We start from the raw sequence: 24,310 nt of genomic DNA on the forward strand, positions 1-24,310 counted from the left end.
AAAAAAAATGAGCGATTACAAAATGTATTTAATTTTCACAATTACATTTATTTTAAGAATCACTAACTAGTTGCATTTTAATTGACCATAATATTTAATATTTAGTTCACAAAAAATTACTTTGGCACCAACTTGAATGCAATTTTAGTGGCAAACATTGGCTACAACATAACTTCACACAATATTCTTCTATTTAATTATAGTGACAAAATCATTGTAACAAATAATTACTTATCACAATTATCATAACATTATTGACAAAACTTGAATTCAACATAATTATTGTTACAATTTAGTAATTTTTGTTTAGGAAATAATAGAGCGTCACAAATTAAATATTTGTAACAATTTCATAAAAAAAATGACAATATGAGTGACAATAATTTTTTTTCTCACAATCGTATCTCATTTCTAAGTGTATTTTTATTGACAAAAAGAGTTGTCACAAATATATAAAACAGAGTGACCAATAACAATTTGTCACAAAAAAGTACCAAAATTTATGTGTCACAGTATATTTTGTCACAATTACTTCTGTTCCCACTATAATTATATTGCCGCCAAAAGACACATACATTTAGTGACAACAAATAGTGACAACTTAGGTTACGACGCTATCATTCTAATAATAGTGACAACTTATTTGTAACAAATACTTACTTGTCACAATTACCACACTATCTGTGACAAAAAAAATAGTTGTCACAATTATCATAAGCAATAGTGTTGAACATTTTTTTAGTCACAAAAAGAGTATTATTTGTGACTAAATTACAAAGTGTCACAAAAAAATTGTCACTAAATGTCTTAATTCTTGTAGTGCAACTTCAAAAAGCTAAAATTCAAAAGGCTACTCCAAGCAACTTTTTCAATTAGTTTTTTGAGAAAAGAAATTATACCAAACAGCTATAAGCTAACAGCTAATTTACTAAACATTTTTCTACAATCAGCTAATGTTATCAACTATTTATACCCTTTAATTAACACAATCAGCTAACAGCTAACAGTCATTTTACAATACAGGGCCATATATATATAGGTCTTCAAGTTGTAAACGGCAGCAACTAACTGGTTATCCGTTTTCAGTAAATTAAGGAAGGAGAAACGCATGCAACAACGTCTCATCGCCTGTTTTGTTGTTAAATTAATTCTTAAACCGCAGCCAATAATTCACTGATATGATTCAACTATCAACGTAACTATGTACTTATATCATCACATGGATGGAGACTTTAATATGCACGCATGCACTGCCTACAGCCTACACTTCTCTTCAAAAATGGAATTTTTCAACCGTTTTGGGAGGGAAACCAGCTGCACTTAGTAATTTAAGCTAGCTAGCTTGGAGACTTGTTCAATTCACCTATATATCTAGCACCCATTTGTTTTGCTTTTCTGTTTTAGAACGTGGTAACGTGATACACACGTACGGGTTGGTCTAGAAAAAACAAAAAGAAGCATTAATTTCACTACCCAAGGGTGTAGGTGATCTGACGTGTCGAGACTCAACAAATATGATATTAGTATGAATTGAACTCGTAAACTTCTTGTACAAGAATAATAATGCGCTTCACTCATTTGGACACTTCCTTTTGGACATGATAATATTTAATGATAATCAAGGTTTCATGATTTTACGTAATTATATCATGAACCCTATGAACCTGGCATTCTCATACCCATGGGTATGATAATATATAGTTATTGACAATAAAATATTTCAGTGACAATGACTCTGGCCTCAACTTAATTATGAGAGGTCGATCTCAACACAACGTTGGCCCAAGAACATTTGATCTGTGAAGAGATTAGAGGCCGACCAAACCCAATCGGAGCGTTATGCTGTGAATCCGTGTACATCATGTATGGTGCACACAGATGTAAAAACGACGTCGACTTAAAAAAAAAATTTCATAACTTCATAACTATATATCCAGAATTGCATAACTACGCATCCATAACTTCATAACTATACCTCCAAAATTGCATAATTATACATCCATAACTTCAGAACTATAAATCTAGAATTGCATGCATAACTACACATCTATAACTTCATAACTATATATCCAGAATTGCATAACTACACATCCATAACTTCATAACTATAAATCCATAATTGCATAACTACACATCCATAACTTCATAACTATACATCTAGAATTGCATAACTACACATCCATAATTTCATACCTAAAAATCCAGAATGAATAAACTAAAAATCTAGAATGAATGAACAACATAATGCTGTTGTTGAGAATCGAAACTATTTTTTTTTTTAAAAGTGAAACGTGCATTTTTAGTCAAGTTCCACTCGAAAACCTAATCCAACAAAACTCGATCAGTTCACCAAATAGTTGTTTACAATCTACGGAGGAGTTTTTTGCACTTTTAGTCCCACGACTATAGTGACACTGGCAGAATTGATCCACGACTTTTGAACCTTGCAATTTTAGTCCACGGCAGCGGAGTACATGTACCACTATAATGCTGCTGCCGGATAACCCAACTAGCCCGGGGAATGCCACGGCCGCTTTGCCGCTTACTGACAGCCCTGCCTGCTCCAGGAACTCCGCCGACTGAGGCAGTAGTATGTAGCCCAGTAATATTGTATGTAGTCAAATATCAATTTTTTTCTTTTAATTTTTTGAGATAAGTAAAATGTCAATTTTAACCCGGCTAAAAATGGAGAATTTTTTTTTTCCGGTGAAATTTTGACGGAAAAGTGGCCGGAAGGATCATTTTTGCAAAAAAATCAATAGTCGTGGACTAAAATTGTAAGATTCAAAAGTCGTGGATCAATTCTGCCAGTGCCACTATAATCGTGGGACTAAAAGTGCAAAAAACTCATCTACGGAGTATTTGTTATGTATAAATAGGGTGTGTTCTATAATGAAGAGACACGCAACATACATTGTACTAAACTCAACTACCACTAGCTAGAACCAGCAAGCATTTGTGCCGTGCGATTATTCATTTACTCCCTATATCTCATTCATTGATTTCCTTTATTATTTGGTGTTAATTTGCATGAATATAATACCATACACAAACATACATTTCACATTTAGAAATCAGAAATGATATAAGAACTGAATTTATATTTTTTTATATATAATAATCTTTATAAATGGTTAAACACACATCACTTTTTATTTAAAAACACAATAATAATGTAACTACATTTATTTCAAGATCTTGTTTGGTAAATGACGAATCCGTCATTTTGACGTTTTGACCTTAAAAAAAAAATTTGATTATTCAACAGTTTAAAGTAACAATCCATGCTAGACCGTTGCATTTTGCAGCATTTTAGCTTGGTGTTTTGGTAAATAAAATAAAATAAATAGCCATTAAAGCTCCTTAAATGAAGGGATTGGCTCCTTATATATATGGTTTTGTTTTGTGGTGTTGTTGTTGTTGTTGTTATTATAAATTTTATTTTATTATTACATAATAATATCATCATTATTATTATTATTATTAATGTCTTTATATGTCTTTTTATATGTTAATTTGTTAATAGTAAACAACTAATTTTATTAAACAATTTTTTTGCAAACCGCTGATTAAATTCATTAACACAATTTACTATCTGCTAGCTACTAACATAATTTGTTAACTCCTAACCATTAACCCGTGATTGCCAAACATGACATAAATTAATAATTTTAATTAATATAATTTAAGTCGTATAATTTATATATATACATTCGCTGGAATAGTTTGGAAAATGGACAAGGCACGCTATCCGCTTTCCTTTGCTTGGGAAGGGAGGGTTGTGGCCGACAAAGTTGTTAATAAAATCATAAAAGAAAACAACATATCCTAATTAAGACTAACTAACAAAAGGTATTTTAGGCTTTTATTAATTGAGAAAAAGCAATCTTACCCATAAAGGCATATATGATTTCATTTAAACACGCAACGCACCTCATACATTCATTCACGATTTCTCGTGCCCCACATTTTACTCTTATTCAAATCCCACTTATCACCCCATATTTGGTCTCATTTTTAAACAATAATAAAATCAATTTTCTTTTTGACTTGTTTTCTCATGTGTTTTCACAATTCGTGTGATAAATTCTTTAAAAAAATGTAGTAAAATTATATTTTTGACGGTAAATATGTTATAGGAGAATATAATTAACAAGTAAATTGAGGCAAATAGAATGACATGTATTGTTAAGAGTTCTGGGTATTAGAATTAGAGCATGTCCCCCGTTTGATGTGATATGTGCTCATCTTCTATACAATATAATGGTAACGGTTACAATAATGGCACAACAATCTCCTAATAGCTGTCGTGCCTTCCCATGTATTATGGCATCCTAGTAATTGAGACGTTGTCATCCATAAGTGTGCTAGCCCTCCATAACTCCTGCTATTTGATGAGGCGATGCTTCTATTAAGTGCATGGGCTCTGCTTTTAGTGCACTGTTCCACCTGCCCTTTGCTTGGCTATTACAATGACTGTGTTAATTGCTTTAACTCCTCCACTTAGACCAATAGCATTGGGTCAGGTCCAGACCCAGTGCCTTGTCCAATTATCCCGTCACCAGCCCCTACTCTCGAGTTGAGAGCGTAGCTGAATCAGTTAGGGAGTAATAATTGTGCATATTTATTGAATATCTCGTCAATTTTTATCAAATGTTCTTAAAAAGTATGTAGTAATAAATATTACATTTTCACCCAATGCATAGACATTACGCTTAAGCAAAATCTAGTATTGCAACGTGTGTAGTGTGATGGAGGTTCAGAGCCGAGCAATTTGGGAAGGTTGCAACATGCATGGGGTAAAGAATTTTAGTAGGTATTGGATGAGAGTGATTTAAACATGAATGTGTCAATGGACGAAATAGAGTGATATGTCTCAAGGATCATATTGTAATTTGATAATGGCTTGTCAAAATGAATTAGGTAAAGACAATGAGAGATTCAATTGATGCATGTCTATTAAGTAAACTTTTTTGACTGATTTCCTAGTTAAGGCCTTACTCCTCTATTCGAGGGGTACATTTGTGTTTGTTTGATTGAATTTTCTTTTTTCTTTTTTTCTTTTTGTCAATCTCGAACATGTCTTTAAATGATAGAATTAGTAAAAATTCTTGCTTTAATCATGTTCTTTTGAATGCCAATCAAGACTTTTGCTACTTGCCTATATGATGTTTGTATTGTAGTCCATTTGATTGATCCATTGTATAACGGAGCCCTGATTATGCATTAGAATCTTTGAAATTTGATGTTGCTATGAGAACGTACAAAACACAAGCTAGCCAGGTACTTTGCTAACATTAAGAGGTACATTATTTTTGCATTTGGTGAATTATTATTATTTTTTTTTAAAAAAAAAAAAAGAAAGGGAAGGGGCATTTTAATAATTTAAACCTATTGAACAAAATCTAGAGGGTATGCATGCTAATATGATGATAAAGTCAATTTTGTTTTGAGTTTTTTCTCCCATGTGTTTTCACAATTCTAAGCTTACTTCTATTCAATAGATTCCTAAGTATAATCCAATTCACAAAATCACATGTTGTCAAATAAATAAATTAAAAAAATAAAAGAGAAATACATACTAAACGTGCTAATTTTTTTTTTTTTTTTTACCTTACATTCTAAAATTATCTTCAGACAAAATCTAATATTAAAGTGTGCAGTGCAGTTAAAATCAAGAGTTAATGAAATCCTAAAGATTGTAACTGCATGAGTTAAAGAATTTTAATGAATAATGATTGAGAATGACTTATACATGATTATTCGTTCATGATATATTTTAGAAACTATATATAACTTAATATTTGAAAATCACTTGTAAATGTAAATTGAAGAGGCAATGAAGGATTCAATAATTGATATGCATGTTAACTTTTACAAATTATTTTTTAGCAAAGGCTTTACTCCCTCCAATCAAGGGCTATGTGTTTGGTTGAGATTTGATCTACTTTTTCCATCAAGAAGATTATTTTGAATGAGAATTGATAATTCCTTTTCTTGTCAATTATCTTTAATATAGTTGAGGCTTTTGCTTTCTGCCTAGATTTTCCCAATCCAAAAAAATAAATAAATAATCTAAAATAAAACACATCTGCATTTTGTGACCGCCATAAAGTGACAGTTAATTTGTGCACATTGATATTTGATTTTGTGTATTGAGTTATTGAGTTATTGTGATTTATATCCTCTTAAATGCTCTGAAATGTTAGAGACTCTTGAGATTGAGGATTCAACATTTTGAGAAAAGAATAAGAGAAAATGACACTTTTTCCCCCTAAGTTATATACTTATAGCACTTTTTCCCCCTCAATTATTTATGTAAGCACATTAGCCCCCTCAATTATTTTAAAAGTGGTGGTTTTTTCTCCAAATATATTAAATTGACATTTCTACCCTTAAAGTAAGCATTTTATTTATTTTACTTCTCCAACAAATTATTGCGTATATGTAGCGATTACCACGGTTCGGTTCGAACTGAACCAGACACTATAGCAATCGAATTAAAAATTTTCAGTTATGATTCAGATCTAGAACCCAATATTTTGATTTCAATTTATTAAATTTAAGAATTTAAAAAAAAAAAACTGGATCATGAACCGTGAACCGGCAGTTCCAGATCCAGTCGCGATTTTGAACCGTCTTTATTTTAAAATTTTATTTTTTATTTTAAAATAGTCTAAATTCAACAATAAATGTATTTTATTTTTTCAATTCGAAATATGAACCGGTCATTCCGGTTCGCGATTTTAATAAACTCTAAATATCGCGTTTTGATTATAAATTGTAATTGGAATAGTTTGGTTTGGTTGCTATAGTATCTGTTTGGTTTGAACCAAATTATAGTAATAATTTGTTGGAGAATAAAAATAAATGAAATATTTATTTTAAGGGTAAATATGTCCATTTAACATTTCAGGGGGGAAAAAGAGCCACTTAAATAATTGAGGGGAAAAAAATGCTATAAATATATAACTTAGGGAGAAGAAGTGCCATTTTCCCAAAGAATAATGTTTATGATACTTTTGCATTTGATATATTAAATTGAGTTAATTCATTTTTTGTCCTAGATTTATAAATGACAATCTCTTTTTAATTTTTTTTTTATTAGAACAACCTCATTTGGTCATAGTATTATTGTGGCATGATCATTTTTAGTCATTTATCAACAAAATTGTTGGAAAAAATATCGTTAAATACAAATACATTTTAATCTTTTATATATATATATATATATATATATATATATATATAAAGTAGGTTGAAACATTATATTTTTTATGTATATTTTTTTTGACAAAATTCATAATTGAAGACCAAATTTAAATGCTCTTGTATTTAACAATATTTAAATTGTTTTGTTATAAAGGACAAAAAATAGTCATGACATAATGATACTAAATTCAAAAGTAAATATTTTAATAAAAAATGACTTAAAGTGAACACATATAAATTTAGGATCAAAAAAAGAATTAACTCTATTAAATTGTATAATACAGGATAGGGACATTATGTTAATTTAAAGCTTTTGAATAAGGTGGGAACCTCCGGGGAGAAACTGGCTCAAATGCAACGTGGATGCGGCGATCGATACTGAAGTCGTAGGCTACGGTGCAGTTGTGCAAGACTACAATGGTCGTTTTGTAGCTGCTAAGTATGGACGAATGGTTTGCGAAAGGGACCCTCTCATGGCAGAGGCTAGTGCCGTACTTGAGGCACTACGCTGGTTGAGGTCCCTCGAGCGTGACAATATAGCTATAGAGACTGATTGTCTTACGTTCTATACTGCTTTCAATTCTAGTTCGTTAGATTTTTCCTATGCTAATTGGGTTGTTAAGCAATGTGTATCAATTGCTAGGGACATTAGGAACGTTACCGTTCACCATGTCAAGAGATCAGCGAATCATGTGACTCATATACTAGCTCGGGCAACTAGTTCTTTGGCTGGCTCATGGTCGATTATACCACCAGATTGTATTTCTGATCTTCTAATTAATTAATGAAGTGAAGTTTATTGTGTTAAAAAAAAAAAAAAAAAAAAAAAAAAAAAACTTTTGAATAAGATATAGGGCGTAATTACGAAAATACCCTGGCGTTTAAATTAATTTTGGTGCTAACTGCCAAAGTACGAATGACGGCTACAGACGTCTCCTGCTGGACTAACCGTCTAACCCCCCTGGCCCTTCCACGTTTTATGGCTTTAACGTATACTCATCATGAAACAACAGCTCCAAATGTCCCTTCTAAGTTTCTCCACCTGTACCTGCCCACAAATCCACCTCTATTTATCGCCATTTTCGTCCCACTTCCCAATTAACATCCTTGTTCCAGAATCCTCAGATCAGATCAGTTTCCATAGATTCATCCAATGATCATCAGCAACTCCGCCAGAATAGTGGCTTCCAGCGACGATCTCTTGACGGAGATCTTCCTGCGTTTGCCTGTGAAATCCCTTCTCCGATTCAAATGTGTCTCCAAACGCTGGCTTTCACTCATCACCCACCCCTACTTCCACACCCGCCTCAAAAAACCCGTCTCCGGCATTGTCTTCAAGAAGTCTAATTCCACCCTGCCCATCCCGGAGTTTGATTTTATATCGCTGGATGGCTGCGATGATGCCCCGTTCAGAACTCTGGAGTTTGGTGATGAGAAATATGGAATGGCTGTCCAGTCTTCCTGCAATGGCTTGTTCCTGTGTTGTAGTAGCTTCCGGGTTGAAAATGGCCGCCGGAGCTTCTACGTTTACAATCCCAGTACTCACAGTTTCGCCGCTTTGCCGGATTCCCCTTACGATTCCTTCTTGGTAAAACATGGAATCGGGAGAGTTCATTCTGTTACCTTAGCGTTTGACCCGAAAAAATCACCTTATTACAAGGTTGTTCTTGTCGTCCCCTCCGATAACGCGTCGCCGGCGCCGTTTCAGCTCGAGGTCTACTCGTCGGAAACCGGTGAATGGAAGCGCCTGCAGAGGCCGCTCTTCCGCGATCTCAACTATAAGCTGGGAGTGTATTGGAACGGCAGCGTTAACTGGTTCGGCAACAACAATAATGCCGAAACCGGGCTTCATTTCAACGTGGAGAAAGAGAGCTTCGCGACAATGGCGATGCCGCCCATGCCGGACCAAAAACGGGTGAGGTATATGCAGGAATCCTGCGGCCATCTCCACCTTATCGACATCCACGGCCCAAAAACCACGCAGTTTAAGGTTTACGAGATGGAGAGGGACTATTCCGGGTGGTTCGTGAAGTACCAGGTCGACATTGAGAACGTGATGAACGCTTTCCCTGAATCTATAAGCAAGAACCTGGAAATTTCCGACAAGTTTTACTACAAGTTCCTGACGGCCAGCATTGTCCGATACGAAGAAAACGACGAGGAGGACGAGGATTCATTCCTGGTCTTGAGTGTTCCTGGGAAAGTTTTGCGATACAATTTCTCAGACAACAGTTTCGCGGTGCTCAGAGATTTTGGTTGTGATGAGCTTTTTGGGAACTCTCTCATGCTTGGCTGGTTTGATTGTTTTCAGTACATTGAATCATTCTCTTGTGTGTAAAATGTAAATTAAATGCTAGCTAAGTCAAATTCCATTTCTGTACTAAAAACCAGACATGTATCTATGAATCTATATATGTACCAATCAATGTCATATGACTATATGAGTTCAAAACCAGTTTCAGTAGAAGTAGTAGATAATGTGTCCTTTGAGAAACGTCTTGGGCGTGGCAAGTCGGAACCAAAACAAGAACACGGTGTCCGTTCGTTTGTACAATGAAACTTCATCCGACACGGCGGCGCCAGGCTGAATGTCCAGGTTCTGCATATGAATATCAAACCGAATCGGCTTAACGCTACAATCTTTCCTGGTGGAAATCAGCCCAGCCTGCACGCAACAACCAGCTAGCTACATATATTATATTCATCTATCAACCCACTTTTCAAAACCTCACAACTTTATTTAGTTTGTTTACCAGATTAATGAACGTAAACGTACCTTTTGGGGCATAATCAGCGGGTCCAAAGGTCTTGCTTCGGTAGTGAAAAACACTTCATTATCAAGAACAGTTATGGTAGCTGCAAGCAACATTATATTGTTAAATTTCGATTTTTGGCAGTCACTACTCAAGATGTGTACTGGACTTACTAGCTAAACTCAATATTGTTGACCCCTAAATAGTAAAGGACCACAAGGAGATAAACAACATAGCCTTGTAACTCTAGTCAAAAAAAGATCATAAAGAGTCGAATTTATAACTTTATGGTTACCAAGTCAACTGTATAACCCTAACCAGCAAATAATCACAAGGAGTAAATCAGTTTAGATTGTTCATAACTAATCGGCTCAAACCAATAAAAGTTTATAAGCTGCTCCAATTAGCTTGGAGTTAAACTTGTAACGTTATGATTACAATTAAGTCAACTGAAGTTAATTCAAGATTTGTATGATAGTTTTGTAGGTACCTGTCATCCCGAAGGTCTCCAAAGTAGCTATGTAGTGCGCAAAATGTCTTGAAACAAATACAGCCGCGGGTGGATATTGAATGAGAGATGGATCGTGCGATACATCAGCAGCTTGAAGCACTCGTTCAGGAAAGATGCCATAGATTTTCATGGGGATGTAATCATTCATAAAAGCTCCTGAGACGAGCCCTGCCGCCAGATCTTTCAAACGAATTGAAATCAATCAAATAAACCAATCAGCTGCAGATTGTTGAATTGGTTCTATTTAATTCGGGGTTTCAAAAATGGAATGGAATGGAATGAATTTCCTAATTCAACAAGATAGATAGATATATATATATATCTTTGGTAATGTATGTAATCAATTCGCAGTAATTACTGGCATCTTATCAAACATGTGGAGAGCATAAAAAGAGCATTCCAAAATCCGTAAAATCTGAGAAGCAAGGACTGACCTACAGGCCTGTTGAAGCGCGCATGAAGGTAACCGAACTCATTTAGTCCATTGTCGTCTTCAACGGATTGGTAGAACTCGATAGGGTCGGAATCCTTGGCGGTGTGAAAGACGGCTTCGAGCTCGGTAGCTTCAATGGCCGCATTGAAGAAGCGATCCGTGGAGTCATAAGCGCTGAAACCCTCGGGAACGATCTTGAGAAGCGTCAGGGGGTTTTCTCCTTCGGGCATCTTCTCTGCAAACACGGATTGCACGGCGAAATACTCAGGGCTCCAAATGATTATCACCATCCCTGACCCGGCCACCGGCACTGCCTGAACCGCTTCTCTCAGAAAACCTGCATTGATGACTGTGATTCGTAGCACCATTGCTGAGAAGAAGTTGAGAAATTTGTGTGGGATCTTTTTTTCTAAGATTTTCTTGTTTGGTAAAATTATTTGTCGAACTGAATAATAAGATGCTAAGTGTAAAAAACATAAATAATGAATAATTTTTTAAATTTATATATTATAATTTTAAAGTCTAAATATATATATTTCACATTTATGATTTAGTATTTCATAATAAAGTAACAATGTTTGTATTTAATTTTTGTGTACTTTAAAATATGTTATGAATGAAATACATTTATAGATGGAATGTTTTAATATATTGATTCATAAAGTAATTTAGTTTGTTTGTAGTTAAAATAAGTTATAAACTTTAAAATAAGCTTTAGATAATTGTTCAAATGTACTGTACTTAAGAGTTGATTATGTATGTAGAGGTTCCACAAATCGCCTAAATGTGGATTATTATTATAATTATTGAAAGACTAAATAATGTAATAATGATAAGATTATTGATTCTTGAAGAATAAATAATGTTCCAATGATAAAGATTAAATATTTTTGCCTTATTAGTTAAAATTATTAGAATTTCACTTCCATTTATAACTATCTTATCCAAAACTTTATTATTGCCCTGAAAAAATATTGAAGTACATATTATTTAGAAGGGAAAATGGCACTTTTTCCCCCTTTGTTATATACTTATAGCACTTTTTCCCCCTAAATTATTTAAGTGGCAGTTTTTCCCCCTGATATATTAAATGGACATATTTACCCTTAAAATAAATATTTCATTTATTTTTCTTCTCCAACAAATTATAACCACGATTTGAAAAAATAAAATACATTAAGTGTTAAATTTAGAATATTTTAAAAATAAAAAATAAAATTTTAAAAGAAAGTTTGAACCAACCGTTCAAATTGGATCCAAAATCGTGAATCGACGGTTCAAAATAAAACTCAAATCGCGATTATATATACTTATATGTGAGACTCAATATAAATGCAGAAAAAAACATACACTATTTGCAAATATTATAATTCTAATTTAAGCTATTGCTAGTAGTTGTTCCGATTTGAACCTCCGGTTCACGGTTCAGGATTCATTTTTTTTCAGTTCACGATTTTAATAAACGGAAACCCAAATATTGGGTTATGTTATGAATCATAACCGAAATTTTTTAATTTGATTGTTATAGTGTTTGGTTCAGTTCGAACCGAACCGTGGTCATCCCTACGTATAAGCAATAATTTGGTGAAGAAGAGAAATAAATAAAATATTTGTTTTAAGGGTAGAAATGTCCATTTAATATTATCAGGGGGAAAAACCGCCACTTCTATAATAATTGAGGTGGCAAATATGAATGCATGAATAACTCAGGGGGAAAAAGTGCTATAAGCATATAACACAGGAGGAAAAAGTGTCATTTTCACTATTTAGAATTAAAGTACGTAACAAATTTATAATGTATTACGTCTTAACTACAAATTTAAATTTATAATTTTATAAGTGTACTTACATATTTATTATTAATTTATATATTATATAACTAAGAGAAAATACATTTTACAAGTGTACCAAATTTTCACAATCATTAATGGTTCTTATATTATAACATTATCATATAAAAAGAATTGTGATGAACGAGATGTGATGGCGTTTTTGAACTTGGATTGCTAAAATTAAGCACATTGTGCATTCGTTTGTGTGAGCAATAATACACTTAAACAATCTAAAAGGATAATCAAGTGAATAGAAGTTATAGCACATGATTCTCGATCATATTGGAGTTCACTTCCCTTTGTGTAGTTTGAAAATTATTAAACATGCACACCATTGAGTAGTAGTGGTTGCGGATTTTCAAAAATCTAATAACAACTTAGCTAAAAGAGTTGTCATCTTAGAAGTCTTGTTGTGAGACTTTCTTTTGTAATTTATTATTACAACGTACTACAAGTTAAGGTGCTCGATTAATAATATGGGAGCGTTATGCTGTGCAATCGTGTGCACCATACATGGTGCACACGGTTACAAAAACGACGCTATTTTGACATCCGACTTTAAAAAAATTCAGTTTCGATTGCTGTTAACGGCGTTATGTTGTGCATAATTTGAATTATATATTGCTGTTAACGGCGTTATGTTGTGCATAATTTGAATTATATAGTTCATTCATTCTGGATATATAGTTCAAATTATGCACAACATAACGCCGTTAACGACAATCGAAACTGATTTTTTTTTTTTTAAGTCAGACGTCAAAACAACGTCGTTTTTGCAACCGTGTGCACCATGCACACGATTACACAATATAATTTGCGCATAATTTGAGTATGAGCTAACATGTTGGACCATTCTTATTCATTTATTGTGATTCCGTAACCATTATTATATCAAAATGAAAAGAGAAACAAAAAAAAAAAAAAAAAAACACTCAAAATAACACATCTTGCCAATTGAGTTTAACAAAGAAAATGACCATTTTCATCGTCACATATAAACATTATTTATACAAACTATTATTAACATATAATCTATCAGTCTCATTTGTAATCATTTTAGCACCGAATATGCAAAATATGCGAGCTGTGCAACAACACAACATATGATTATTGTACAAAACACACATATTGCAAATCAAGCCGTTCTTTGATTAACAAAATATGTTCCATATATGTCATCAGCAAAGAAAATGTATATGAGACAAATTTTATGCATCAGCATAACTACAAAAGAAGTATATACTACAACATTACATTTTGTTCATCGATCAATTCGCCACCAAAAGTTCCCCGGCCGCTTTCAATACCAGTAGTAAATGATATCTCCACTTAAAAGGTATCGCGTTTTTTCAAGCTTAAACCACACTACTAGCACATTTTCTGCCCGTTTAGATAGAAAAACCACAGACGAGAGTTCCGAAGCAGAATGTATGTTCAGGAATGGAAGTTTGATCTCAAGCTCAAGTGATTCATTAGGAAGATCCTTCATCGTATAAATCACCCCATTCTGCAAAAGAATGAGAGCTTGATATATGGATCAACCCATTAATATGATGAGTACGTTAAGTTAAGTTAATTTAATTTCTTTAGCAAATTACTGTACCTTCGGCCCTAGCATCAGTGGCATCAACCCTTGATCAACAGGAGCAAAAAATACTAGTCCCTCTTTAACAATTATAAGAACTGCAACGTTGTTAAACAGCATAATCAGAGGATGTACAAGATAAGATAAAAGACAACCCCAACCAAGTTGGTAAGGTTATTGACTTGGTAACCACAAAGGTTACAAATTCGACTCTTAACGAGATCAGCCTTTTGGCTTTTTTTATTTGAGCCCGTCAGCTATAGGTAACCTGATTTAGGTGTTTAGGGCAAATTATGATGTGCATCCGTATGCACCATAAACGACGTCGTTTTATTAAAAAACGCGCGTTTCCCCTTTAAAAAAAAATTCAAATTCGATTCCCAGCAACAACATATGAACTAAAATTCCAGAATCGATGAACTATAATTCCATAATGGATGAACTAAAATTCCAGAATCAATGAACTAAAATTCCATAATCTATGAATTAAAATTCCAGAATGAATGAACAATATAATGTTGTTGCTGGGAATCGAACCTGAATTTTTTTTTAAAGGGAGACGCACGTTTTTAATAAAACGAGGTCGTTTTTGCATGCATACGGATGCACAACATAACTACTCGGTGTTTAGCCAGTGCACTATCTTGGATAGTAATTGTGGGTTTCTCTCGTCACCCAAAAATAAAAAAGATGTTTCATGAAGTTTTCCTATATAGTGTTGAATGATTAAAGGTATATACCTTTCTCTGCCATGCTCTCCATAACTGCTATAGCGTCTGCAAAAGCGGGTGCACTAATTCCAGCCAGAGGGAGAAGTGGAAGGAAAGATGGATCAGCTGATACATCAGCACTTCGTAGCATGCTCTCAGAAAAGATACCATATATTTTCAAGGAAATGTAGTTCTCCTTGTAAGCTCCTGTAAATTGATTCAATTCCCATGTAATAATCGAAGCAAGAATGGAATTGAATGCAAGAAATTGGCAAGAACAATCAAAAAACGGTTCAATTCACTCTAGCTACTTGGGATTTCCAAGAATGGAATGCAACAGAAATTGGCAATTTGCAACTTTCAATTCAGATCTTCTGTCAGAAACGTAACCCTAGCTTTTATCCTCTTTCTAATATTTCCTAATTCAACAATATATATCTATGGTAATCTGATCAATTTGCAGTAATTCTTGGCATCATATCAAACACATAGAACGCATATATAACAGGGGAAAAACTGACCTACAGGCCTGTCGAAGCGGGCATGCAAGTAACCAAAGCCATTCAGTTTATTGTCTTCATCAGATTGGGAAAACTCGATGCGTTCGGAATCGTTGGCAGTGAGAAAGACTGCTTCGAGGTCGACACGTTCAACAACTGCACTGAAGTATTGATCTGTAGATTCATAGGAGCTGAATGTCTGAGCCTCGAGCCTGAGAAGAGTAGAGAGGTTGTCCCCAGGGTCCAGCTTATCCGCAAGCATGGATTGCACACAAAGTCCCTCAGGTCTCCAAATGAATATCACCGTCGGAGATTCAACCACTGCGGCTGCCTGAATCGCTTTCACAATAGGAGTTGATTTGAAGACGGTGATTCGCAGCACCATTCTGTAGCGTTGATGATCGAGAAGAAGCAAAGAAATGTCGGAGATTTTTTCCTGCAATTTTCTGGATTCCAAATTTGATCAGTTTAAACAGAGAGAAGGAGACAGGAAAGATGATTTCAGAACGATATATTGATTTTAATGGGTGAAGATGGCGGGAGAATGTGAGAGTTAGTTAAGTTTACAATTCAATACTTTTTTTTTAAAAGAGAAAATGATAAAATAGGCCCTTGTATTTTAATTTACATGATAAAAGTATAGAAAAATTAGGTTTATGAACTTTTAAAAGGTTTCATTAAATTTTACAATTTATTAAAATTAATCAAATAAGTCTAATTTATCGATAACTAACAAGTTACATGTAAAAATGTATTATCGACCGTCCTCAAGGCGTTGTTGGCATGAAAAAATTGATAATCGATGAACCGAACCGAACCGATTGCCTTATTCTGAGAAGGTGACCATGGGTGCTTTCTCGAAAGAAGGCAACAAAAAAATTGGTCGCCTTCTCGAAAGAATGCAACCAAAGAAATGATCCTACAAGAGGTCCCATTTTACTCGGAGCTAAAGCCAAGGCCAAATAGGCGACAACCAGAGCATTGTTGAAATTTCCCTCAAAACGGAACCTAATTGCTCTATCGGATAAAGTTAAAGAACCTATTTGATTCTTTTTTTTTTTAATATCATTATAAAATTTTATATTAAACATAAATAGATAATTCATATAATTATTTAAAAAATATTTAAGAAAAATGAATGTTATTTATTTATTTAAACGGTTCGATCAATCTGTTACAACTACGAAACGGGGAAGAAACTAAAATGGAGATCCAACGCAATCGTTGAGCACCATCTAGTATTATAGTACTCTGGTAGTTTTTGACGCATCATCTTTTCTGGTCAAGTCGAGATCGCCCAATTCCAGAGGTAAATTCCCTGTTTGAGTACCATCACTATCCACATCTCCATCGATCGTCAATCCTTCGATTCTCGCAGCAATGGCGTCGCCGCTCATCGGAACATCAATGTCTGCATAAAAGAGTAAAATTCTTACTGAAACTCAATTACTGATCGAATTCCTCGTGCTCACTCACAAACCGCTTGTATACTGAGAATGAATTGCAAATTACCAGGATTGGATAAGAACCAGAGGATGAATGCGCATAGGAACAAGACGAGAGGTATGAGATGAACGGCGTTCTCTGCAAGCTTTGTGCGAGCTTTTTCGCGCTTATTCAAATCTGCAGAGAGCGGTTCGTAGGAAGGAAACTCGTTGGTTTCTAACGATAAAGCTCTGATTGACGAAGAAACTTTTGGAGTCGGTGAAGAAGAAGAATTGTACTTCATGTAATCATCCCATACTCGGTTAGTGCTTCCTGAACGATACATCTTTCGAAACTCAGCTTTCTTATTACTTTTCCTGATTAAGTAACAATGGAGATTACAGTACTTAGGCAGGTGATAAGAATTGTATATTAATATTGAAAGATTGAGAGAAAGAGATGCCGATTTCAAACACAATCATATTGACCATTTCAAATGCCTTAGCTTTGCCTACATGCAATTGTAATAAATATAGTAAGATCTGCTTTTTAGGCAAAAAAATAGAATCTGATAAAAAAACACATTTTGTCCGTCAACCGTCATTCTATAATTAAAACTGTTATGCATTGTTGTAACTTCATATTAATATGTATAAAAAAACAAAAAACAAAAAACAAAAAACAAAAAAAAAAAAACAAAACAAAACAAAACAAAACAAAACAAAACAAAAAAACTTGAAGAAAATCATAGCTCAAACTCAATATCTAGAGGCTAAAAGAGCCATGCCCGTTTTAAGAATTTTACAATTAAAACCACACATGAATGTAGGGATATTAATTTAACTCAAAACTAATGAAATGACCCGAGTTGCTCAAATGTCCCTGGTAAAGTATATTATTATAGGTCGGGTGAATGTGACTAGAAAATCAATTAGAATATGGAATGATGTGGTCATGAGGTTATATAAAGGTTCGATCACATGAAGTCGGGAACATAAATAAAGGTTATTGGTGTGACCGACCGGGAAGGTAATTAAGGTCCGATTACGTGAGACAAGGAAGCTCCGAGTGGAGTGGTGTATCTTGGGAGCCAAAAAAGTATCCTTGAAATGCAATAAATGTCCTATATATAGAGAGAGGAAGAGGGAACGCATGTCAGGCGTCCGGCATGTCCTCCACGTGTCCTAATGACACCGGGTACCGAAGCTATTTTTGCCAAGTGCCCTTAGAGGTTTGACACGTGAAGGGATGTTTGGAGACCGGGAGGTCTACTAATAATGAGACTAAGAGGTCTAATGATAGTGAGACCGGGAGGCCTACTAATAATGAGACCGGGAGGTCTAATGATAATGAGACCGGGAGGTGTATTAATAATGAAACCGATAAGTAAACATGCACTACTCGGGTTTGAAAATACACTAGTGTGCTCGGAAAATATACTAGTGAGATCAAAAAATATACTACCAAGATCAAAAAGTGCACTAATGAGATCAAAAAATACACTACTAAGCTCCGTAGAGCAAGTGAGTTGCCCTACAAGGCTACAACCCTATCAGTCCCTTTATAGTCTTTGTTTCATACTTCCCTTTAATCTTGATTTTTTTAATATTAAAAAATTATTTACATATATATCACACAAACGTAAGCTATTATATTATATTTTTGAGTTGAAATTGACATTTATATTTTATTATTGCAAAGTACATATTTGTTAAAATTGAAAGTTTAAGATTTAATTTTAAAATGTCAAAATTTTCAATTAAATCCAAAACATGACCCAAAATTTTGGGATTAGGGGAAAATTATTAGCCCGATAAAAAATAGCTGAATTAGCATAAATCAATAAACTTGTCCGAATCTCAAGTCAAATTGCATATGATAGGCAAATTATATTGTGTACCGTGGTGCATAATCGATTATGCACCACGCATCAAAACGACGTCATTTTATTTAATGAAAAGAAACGGAATTCGTTTTGCACTGTTCCGCAAATAATAACTATGTTCTTCAGTTTCATTTTGTATACACTGCAGTTTCAGTTCAACACAACTACAGTTTCAGTTCAACACAACTACAGTTTCATTCAATATTTATACACTCAAATATGTGAAAATGTTATTTAATTTTATTTTATATACACTATAGTTTCATTAAAACACAACTACATGATCATTTCGATATAATTACAGCTTCATTGTACAATATACACTCAAATATGTGAAATGTTATTCAGTTTCATTATATATATATATATATATATATATATATATATATATATATATATATATTGCAGTTTCATTCGATAATATAAAAATAATACGTGAGGCATTGTCGGTTTAGATACACTGTAGTGTCACTCTGTTAACACTAACAGCGCGTCGTTTTGATGCGCGGTGCATAATCAATTATGCACCGCGGTCCACGATATAACGACTGCATATGGTAACATACTAAAAATTGTAGATGAAATTCTTTTTAAAAAGTTTTAAATTTAAATAAAGCTAATAGAAAGTGGGATGATGTGGATCTAAATTGTGCCATGTGTAGAATATCTCAAGAGGAGACTGCATGCTTTAGTGTTGTGTGATTTTGCAAAAGCCATATGGGAACAATTCCACCTTCCAATCCCCAATATTGTGACAAATATTTTTCATATTTGGTTTGGTGAACTTCTAAATGTTCTAGACTCTAATGAGATAATATATGCAGCAACAATTCTATATCATATTTGGAGAGTACGAAATGGAGTGGTTTGGGACGCTTTTCTTCCGCGACCGAGGAGATTAATTGCGATAGCCACCGCAACCATGCAAGCATGGTGTCAAACCCGACTCGTACCCAACGCACAAACACCACCCAAGCAGCCTGGCGTTACCGATACACCGTCACTGCCTCACGGCTAGTCAGCTGCCCCAGCTGCTTTGGACGTTGTGCCACCACCCTGTCGGCTGCCCCAGCTGCTTTGGATGTTGTGCCACCACCGAGGATCTGCCACGTCGACGCCGGGTTCCTCCACGAGACGGGCAAGGCAACGCCAGGAACAGTCCTTCTCAATATGAATGGGGGATATGTGGCAGCGTTCAGTACACCTCTCCCGAACTGTTTTTCACCACTTATGGTCGAGGCATTTGCATGCAAAGAGGTCTTGTCATGATTAAAGGATCTGGGCGAGCGGTCTATAGAGCTATATACGGATTGCCTGTCACTCCAGCGTTATCTTACTTCACCACCATCTACGGTTCGTTCGTACATCAGCTATGCTATTGATAGTTGCAGAGCAACTACATCTTCGTTTGATTTTTGTTCGTTTAATTTTATTCCTAGATCAAACAATTATTTAGCACATACTTTAGCATCTACAGCTTTCCAGCATCCTACTGCTATGTATTGGGATCTAATCCCTCCTGATATTATTGCGGCTTATTTCTAATGAAATTACCACTTATTATTTTCTAAAAAAAAAAAAAAACAAAAAAAAAAAAAAAAAAAAAAAACTAATAGATAGAAAAAGAAATAAAAGATATTGAAATGAAGAGGGCCCCAGGAAGGCAAAAACACCACAGTAAATCTGTAACTCTGTAAGGTGATATGTATGCAGGCAAAACAGAACCTGGCATGAATTAGCCTTAGCCTAATTGTGAATGTTTGGAAACCAAACTTCACACTGCTAATCAAGAATACATACAATCCAAATTAATATACAAAAGAACACAAACAAGAATGTCTACTCTATATGTAGACAACATTCTGCAGGTCTTTCCTGGGGCCCATTCTGTATGTGTATTAGCAAGAAACTAAGGATCTACCCCAAATGCTACTTGCATCACTTTGATTGATTACTGCAGTTGTAGTCATATGTGAACTCTTGCATGGGGGGTATATTCTTACAAGCAAACAACATGATATGAGGCACACACTCATAATCATCCTCATACAACACATTTTGTACATACAGGTTGGGTGAGGAGCTGCTGCGGTTGATGAATCTCGCCACGTTCCCCGAGCATGCTGCATCAAGTATGTAACCATCACCATACATATATCCAGAGCTTGAGTCCCCTTTGAATGCAGGGTTCTCTGAGTTGGCAATAGGACAGAAATATTGAAGGTGATCAATTCTTTGCTTAGCTTGTTTCTTGTCGATCAACTCTCCAACAAACTCACAGATGAAGCTCCCAGATGAGATGTAATCCCGAGACCTAACACCCCACCCGCTCGGTTTCTTCCTGAAGATTTCCAAGTGGTGTTGAATACCTTGCTGGCTGACTCGGTTTCTGCAAGAAGGGGGGCATTTGCAGGCTGGACCACACTCATGGATAACAGGCTTTGGCTTAATGATAGCTCGTTGAGTGTTATATGGGATCTCACCGCCATTCTTGAATGCACAAAAGCAATCCCGGGAATCAGTGCATCCATTAGTGCAGTGACAGCCGAGGGGCTCCCAAGGATGATACCAACGTGGATATATCATGTTTGCAATGTAAGAGAATGGCAGGGGTCTCTCAGCATATATATCACTCACAACACGAATGGGTACGGTTTCCTTTCCCCGAGACACATCATCAACCACAACATGATCTACAGCCCGGCAGCGCAGTAATCTCTTAAAAACTCCACGAGTTCGTTTGCCATTCAAAAAGGGTCTCCCTATGCCAAATGGTCTCCTCCCCTCTTTTAATGTTTGACGATGAAACCATGTTCCTACCCTTCTTGGCCTGACGGACATTTGGGGAGTACAGCTTGGTTGGTTCGACATTCTATGCAGTTCAAATTTGAATACCATTTTACCATGTTGCGCTCTCTCTTGCCAATAATTTGTCACTTCAAACAGCCCCTCGAAAATGTATCGCTTATTATTGGTATTGGAGTTTTCATCCTGCACGCAACATGCACGAATAACCCTTACGGGTACTCCTTTATCTCTGCTGTTTTTCAAGGCAAGATTACCACATTTGAGCTCTTGATCCACTGGTTCCTTGCCATCAACGCGCGGGTTTCCACCATGACCAACATATATGAAATTCTCGGGAGATATACTTTGGTTTTTGTAACGACCAGAATTCACAATGCTGGTTGCATAGTTCTTTCCTTGAATTTTCACATAATGTATGCCAGAATAAAATGTGCCATGAAGGCCAACAATGGGAAGTTCAGCTCTAAACCGAAACTGGTCACCGATATAAACTCCAGGAACATTCCCAACAATGTCCCTTCCATAATTTGCCCATTTTCCCTCACGCTTGAGAGCCATTGCTGTCCTCACATCAATCTTTTGTTTAGCACTTCCATGGTTTTGCTCTGCTTTATATGCTTTGAAACGTACTGCGTAGACATCTTTGAAGAGATCTAGAGCCCGCATTACTCTTCTCCGAGAATCATGTACATGGTATCTATCAGAAACAAGAACTATGCAATCATTCTTCAATTGTTTCAATTTCTGAATACGATCATCATCAGCAACATAATAGAAGCAACGTTGCTCATCGTTGTTATAAGGCTGTTCTGCCCTGGCCTCGGCTGCTTGTGTATTCACTACTATGATTTTTTCATTGAACAAATGTTGAAATGCCACTTGTTCTTGGTGCCCACAGTTTCCTGGAATTGCTTCACAATCTTTGACTTGTGTGCTTAGCTGCTCAGCAATCTTACATTTTCGGTTTTCTTCAAAACTCCTTACCATTTTCTCATCATCTTGGTGTCTTCTGAGATCACCATTTTCTCTCTGACATTTGGAAGAATTCTCCTCTGATGTGTTCTTCAGCACCTTCTGACTGACCACATCCTGCAAAGAAGTTTCCTGGTGAAAGGAAACCTTCTTCCCGCCTTTTGAAGGTCGCCTTTCCCGTGAAGGCAACACAGACAGCTGAGACGAACTTTTCAATATACCAGAAACAGCACCATCATTTGATTTAGCCTTGACACCCAATCTCCAATCACCCTTATGATTTGCAGGACTTCTGAGAACATTCTCCCTCTTAATCTGTTCTTCATTTTCGAAAGAATGATCCCGGGAAAAGGAATCCTTTCCCCGGCCATCTGAAGGTCGCCTTTCCCACGAATACGACTGAGACATTTCCCGGGGAATGCTGGGAGATGAGGTTTTCAATTCACCCAAATCAGCATCATTAGGTTTCTCCTTGGAATCCAATCTCCCATCACCATCACTAAACTCTCTCCTCCTGGACCCATAATTCAAATGCTTCAAGGGTGAAACTCGCTTGTAAGTCCTTGCATTATCAGTAAAACGCCCACCGGAACTCCTCTCACGGATTCCAGAATTAGATGCATGACGGTCACGAAACTTTTCGAATCTTTCAACACTCCGCCGCCGCTTGAAAGAGGGCTGAAATTTCGGACGGCGGCGGTTATCATCGTCGTCAACACGATCATAGCTTCTCTTCCAGGGTTTCTTTGACACTGGACTTCTCATCGTTCTGAAACTCGACTTTAGTGTATGCAATATGTATCTACATTATATTCCAGAATCATATATACAGTCCAAAACATAAAATATAAACGTTGATATAATAAAGTAATCATTATTTCAAACAATAAAATCACAGAAATCATGTGAAAATTCAATCAATATACAACAATTCAAGCACAGAACTGTTTAAACACAAGAATACTTACTTAAAGTAGGGGAAGAAGAAGAGCAGCGGCTGCGTGCATAAAACTACTTTGAAGAAGAAGAAGAAGAAAGGGATTAGAACCCTAGAACATTCCGGCTCGACACCCGAGGCCACTACGCCGCCACTACGCCACCACGCAGGAATTCAGTGAAAAATGAAGAGCGTCTCCTCCGACATTATAGCAAGTAGCGACGCCATTACAACCACTACATCCACTATCTGGAGTCTTCTTCAGTCTACAAAATGTCAAATTTGAGTCCTGTCTGAAATATACCCAAACAGATTTTCTTCGACCTTGTCACCTTGGTACTAGTTTCTTGCTTCTGAAAAAAAATTTGAAAAAAATACAAAAAACAGTTTATGGCACGTAGATAGCTAATGAAGTACTGAACCCATTTGACTTTATTATGATATTAGTAAAAAATTTAAATATAATACGGAGTACTACAAAAACTACAAAAACTTGTAATGTAGATCCAAGTTTAAAAATACACAATTTATATATGGAATATTCACAATTTACAAATTAAATGTTCACAATTTAAATTATGACCATTCAACATGTAAATTGTGAACATTGTATTTTGAACCCGGATCTACCTTGTAGGTGGACCCGAGCTCATGGTATAATTGCTAATATGTTTTACGTCAAATAGGCGCAGCAAATCGATAACTCCTAGGTATAGCAATGTCGACCCCCTCCGCAAATATTTACCC

General features: G+C 35.4%; 5 protein-coding genes across 5 annotated transcripts; 1 reads left to right on the forward strand and 4 right to left on the reverse strand.

Moving 5' to 3' along the window:
* Positions 1-8,201: 8,201 nt before the first annotated feature.
* Positions 8,202-9,552, forward strand: LOC109193825 (F-box protein At5g07610-like). The gene has a single exon (XM_019344652.1). The coding sequence runs from the start codon at positions 8,366-8,368 to the stop codon at positions 9,548-9,550; it is 1,185 nt and encodes a 394-aa protein (XP_019200197.1). The 5' UTR covers positions 8,202-8,365; the 3' UTR covers positions 9,551-9,552.
* A 107-nt stretch (positions 9,553-9,659) lies between these two features.
* On the reverse strand, positions 9,660-11,302 carry LOC109193826. Its single transcript, XM_019344653.1, has 4 exons — positions 10,911-11,302; positions 10,456-10,656; positions 9,989-10,068; positions 9,660-9,877 (listed from the first exon to the last, which is right to left on the reverse strand). Exons 1-4 carry the CDS (start codon positions 11,275-11,277, stop codon positions 9,671-9,673), a joined length of 855 nt encoding a protein of 284 aa, XP_019200198.1. The 5' UTR covers positions 11,278-11,302; the 3' UTR covers positions 9,660-9,670.
* Positions 11,303-14,014: 2,712 nt separating this feature from the next.
* On the reverse strand, positions 14,015-15,997 carry LOC109193984. Its single transcript, XM_019344820.1, has 4 exons — positions 15,558-15,997; positions 15,067-15,243; positions 14,345-14,424; positions 14,015-14,248 (listed from the first exon to the last, which is right to left on the reverse strand). The coding sequence occupies exons 1-4, from the start codon at positions 15,919-15,921 to the stop codon at positions 14,042-14,044; spliced, it is 828 nt and encodes a 275-aa protein (XP_019200365.1). The 5' UTR covers positions 15,922-15,997; the 3' UTR covers positions 14,015-14,041.
* Positions 15,998-16,705: 708 nt separating this feature from the next.
* Positions 16,706-17,391, reverse strand: LOC109193989. Its single transcript, XM_019344823.1, has 2 exons — positions 17,049-17,391; positions 16,706-16,947 (listed from the first exon to the last, which is right to left on the reverse strand). The coding sequence occupies exons 1-2, from the start codon at positions 17,305-17,307 to the stop codon at positions 16,778-16,780; spliced, it is 429 nt and encodes a 142-aa protein (XP_019200368.1). The 5' UTR covers positions 17,308-17,391; the 3' UTR covers positions 16,706-16,777.
* A 3,173-nt stretch (positions 17,392-20,564) lies between these two features.
* On the reverse strand, positions 20,565-23,751 carry LOC109193973 (histone-lysine N-methyltransferase, H3 lysine-9 specific SUVH6-like). The gene is made up of 3 exons (XM_019344810.1): positions 23,595-23,751; positions 20,802-23,428; positions 20,565-20,767 (listed from the first exon to the last, which is right to left on the reverse strand). The coding sequence occupies exons 2-3, from the start codon at positions 23,389-23,391 to the stop codon at positions 20,745-20,747; spliced, it is 2,613 nt and encodes an 870-aa protein (XP_019200355.1). The 5' UTR covers positions 23,392-23,428; positions 23,595-23,751; the 3' UTR covers positions 20,565-20,744.
* Between the last annotated feature and the right edge of the window lie 559 nt (positions 23,752-24,310).

This window comes from Ipomoea nil, unplaced genomic scaffold, assembly GCF_001879475.1.
Source record: "Ipomoea nil cultivar Tokyo-kokei standard unplaced genomic scaffold, Asagao_1.1 scaffold1932, whole genome shotgun sequence".
In the NCBI taxonomy this organism is placed as follows: Eukaryota; Viridiplantae; Streptophyta; class Magnoliopsida; order Solanales; family Convolvulaceae; genus Ipomoea; species Ipomoea nil.